The sequence below is a fragment of the Papaver somniferum genome, chromosome 6 (assembly GCF_003573695.1).
Source record: "Papaver somniferum cultivar HN1 chromosome 6, ASM357369v1, whole genome shotgun sequence".
NCBI classification, from domain to species: domain Eukaryota; kingdom Viridiplantae; phylum Streptophyta; class Magnoliopsida; order Ranunculales; family Papaveraceae; genus Papaver; species Papaver somniferum.
This window is the reverse complement of record NC_039363.1, coordinates 33,868,815-33,871,659: the sequence shown is the minus strand read 5'-3', so window position 1 is coordinate 33,871,659 and position 2,845 is coordinate 33,868,815. Positions and strand designations below refer to the sequence as shown.

Below are 2,845 nucleotides of genomic sequence, written 5' to 3'. Positions count from 1 at the left end.
AATAAATAGGGTGTATTCTACACCTATCAGCATATGAATCAAGAATCTCTTAAGTTCCCCTTAATCAAATCTCACAAATACTCTCATACAAACTCAAAGATGATAATTTTCTTACCTGGAAATCACTTCTTCTGCCACTTCTTCGCAGATACAAAGTCGATGGTTTTCTTGATGGTTCTTTACATTTTCCTCCTTATTTGATTGATAATGGTATCAATCCTGGTTATACATCTTGGCATGATGATGATACTACTATTATTCTTTGGATTCAAATGTCAATCTCTGAAACTGTGATTCCTTATGTTGTTGGAGCGGATTCTTCAAAAGATTTATGGGAGAATACTGAATCCAGGTATGCACGAAGTTCATCTACACATTCAATTCAACTTCGTCTCAAACTTCAATCTACAAAACTTGGATCAGGTACTGTCTCTACTTTTCTGAGTGAAATCAAGAAGATAACTGATGAACTATTTGCTGCTGGTTCAAGAATTGATGATGATGAATTAGTTGTCACTATACTCAATGGTTTCAGACCAGATTATAGTTCTTTATGTACCTCTATTTCCATTCGTAATCCACCAATTTCATCCAAGGAACTTCATAATCTACTTCTCAGTGAAGAAATAGTGGTTACTAATAAGCAAAAGAACTTGATTACTGAGGCTAATTCCAAGGCGTTTGCTGCTACAAGACCTTATGCTCCAATGTTTAGAGGTAGTGGTAGAGGTTAAAATTCAGTCCAAGATCTGCACCACCTTACTCAGGTAGCACCAGATCATCTCCGTCTTTTTATCCAAGAGGCTACTCTCAATTTCAAATGCCTTATGTTCCACCATCACCACCACCACCACCTCATTGAAATGCAAGACCTCATTATGGTACTTTTACCTCTTCAGTTCCACCAACTATGACTGACAAAATTTGTCAGATCTGTAACAGAACTGGTCATCTTGCATTAGAATGCAGACACAGATTGAATTTTTCCTATCAAAACTCTTATACTCCTCATAACCTCAGTGCAATGCTTGCCGCTGTCAATATCATGGGATAGAACCCTTGGTATGCTGACTCAGGAGGAAATAGTCATATAACTAATGATGAAACTGAATTTCTAGAAGCAACATCTTTTGAAGGAGCAGATGAGATTCAAGAATCAAATGGGGAAGGTATGGCAATTCCTCATATTGGTAATGTGTCTAAAACTACTTATTCTTACTCTTTTAACCTAAACAATGTGCTTCTTGTTCCAAAATCATCACAGAATCTATTGTCAGCACATAAATTCCCTAGTGATAACAACTGCTCTATCACTTTTGATTCTGTTGGTTTTGCTGTTAAGGATCACTCAACTGGGAGGATCATTTTACAAGGGCCACATAAAGGAGGACTATATCCAATCAAATTTATAAAGTCTACTCAGAATATAGCTTTCTTTAGCAACAATGCTTCAGCATCAATTTGGCATCAAAGGTTGGCTCATCCATCTTTTCAGGTGCTTCAAAAAGTTTGCAGGGATATGAACTTATCAAGTTTAGTCAAAACACCACTCTTTTGTAATGACTGTCATCATGGGAAAAGTCACAAATTGCCTTTTACTTTGTCATCACATGGAGCTCAGTCTCCACTAGAACTACTACATATGGACTTGTGGGGTCCCAGTCCTGTAATTTCTTCCAGTGGTTTTGGATATTATGTCAACATTGATGACTATTCAAGGTTTTGTTGGATATTTCCATTATATGAAAAATCAGAATTCAAAGCTCTTTTTTTATCATTTCAAGGCTATGACTGAAAAATTACTGCATACTTCTATTGTTAAAATAAGAATTGATAGAGGAGGAGAATTCTTAAACAATGAACTCAAAGGATTTCTAAGTGTTAATGGAATAATACATGAAGTATCTTGTCCACACACTCAAGAAAAAAATGGCATGGCTGAATCCAAACAAAGGCATCTTGTGGATACAGGGAGAACTTTTTTTAATTCAATCAGGCTTATCAGATAAATTTTGGGTTGATTCCTTTCATACAACAAATTATGTTATAAATAGATTGCATGTTAGAAGCTTGGGGTTCATATCTCCTTTTGAAAAACTGTTTTCTCAGAAACCAGATTATTCTTTCTTCAGATCATTTGGTTCCTCATGTTTTCCATGGATTAGACCTTACACTTCTCATAAGCTACAAACCATAAGTGTGCACTGTGTATTTGTTGTCTACAGTTCTATGCACAAAGGGTACATATGTATAGATATTAAAACAGGGAAAGTGTATATCTCCAGGAATGTGGTTTTCAATGAACATCACTTTCCTTTGAAACCTGTGGCTACTTTACTACATGGACTTGCATCTCATTGAATAACAACTGGCATTTCTCCTGCATCACCTGCCACAAATGTTTCAGTTCAGCCAACATCAGTAGCTCAGTCAGATATTTTTCAGTCATCTGATACTTCCTCTGCATTACTACCTACAAGCCATTCTACTTCTACAACATTAATGCCATCCACTGCATCTACTTATACTTCAGCTCACACAGATATCTCAGTTCAGCCAACATCCACAGCTTAGTCAGACATTGTTCCCTCATCTGCTATTTCATCTGCACCAACACCTGCAAATCCATCTCCTTCTACAAATTCTCATTCCATGATGACAATAGGCAAAAGAGGTATCTTTAAACCTAAAGTTTATAATACCACATATGTTCTATCTGCCAATCTAATTTATGCTATACCTCCTCCTACACCTACATGTTATTCTAAGGCAATCAAAATTCCACAATGGAAAGGTTCTATGGTAGATAAACATACTACTCTTCAGGGTGCAGGCACTTGGACTC

The 2,845-nt window shown here is 36.4% G+C and overlaps 1 protein-coding gene across 1 annotated transcript; it reads left to right on the top strand.

Annotated features, from left to right (window-relative positions):
- Positions 1-272: 272 nt before the first annotated feature.
- On the top strand, positions 273-2,574 carry LOC113290718. The gene is made up of 3 exons (XM_026540302.1): positions 273-729; positions 1,077-1,666; positions 2,413-2,574. Exons 1-3 carry the CDS (start codon positions 273-275, stop codon positions 2,572-2,574), a joined length of 1,209 nt encoding a protein of 402 aa, XP_026396087.1.
- Positions 2,575-2,845: the final 271 nt, after the last annotated feature.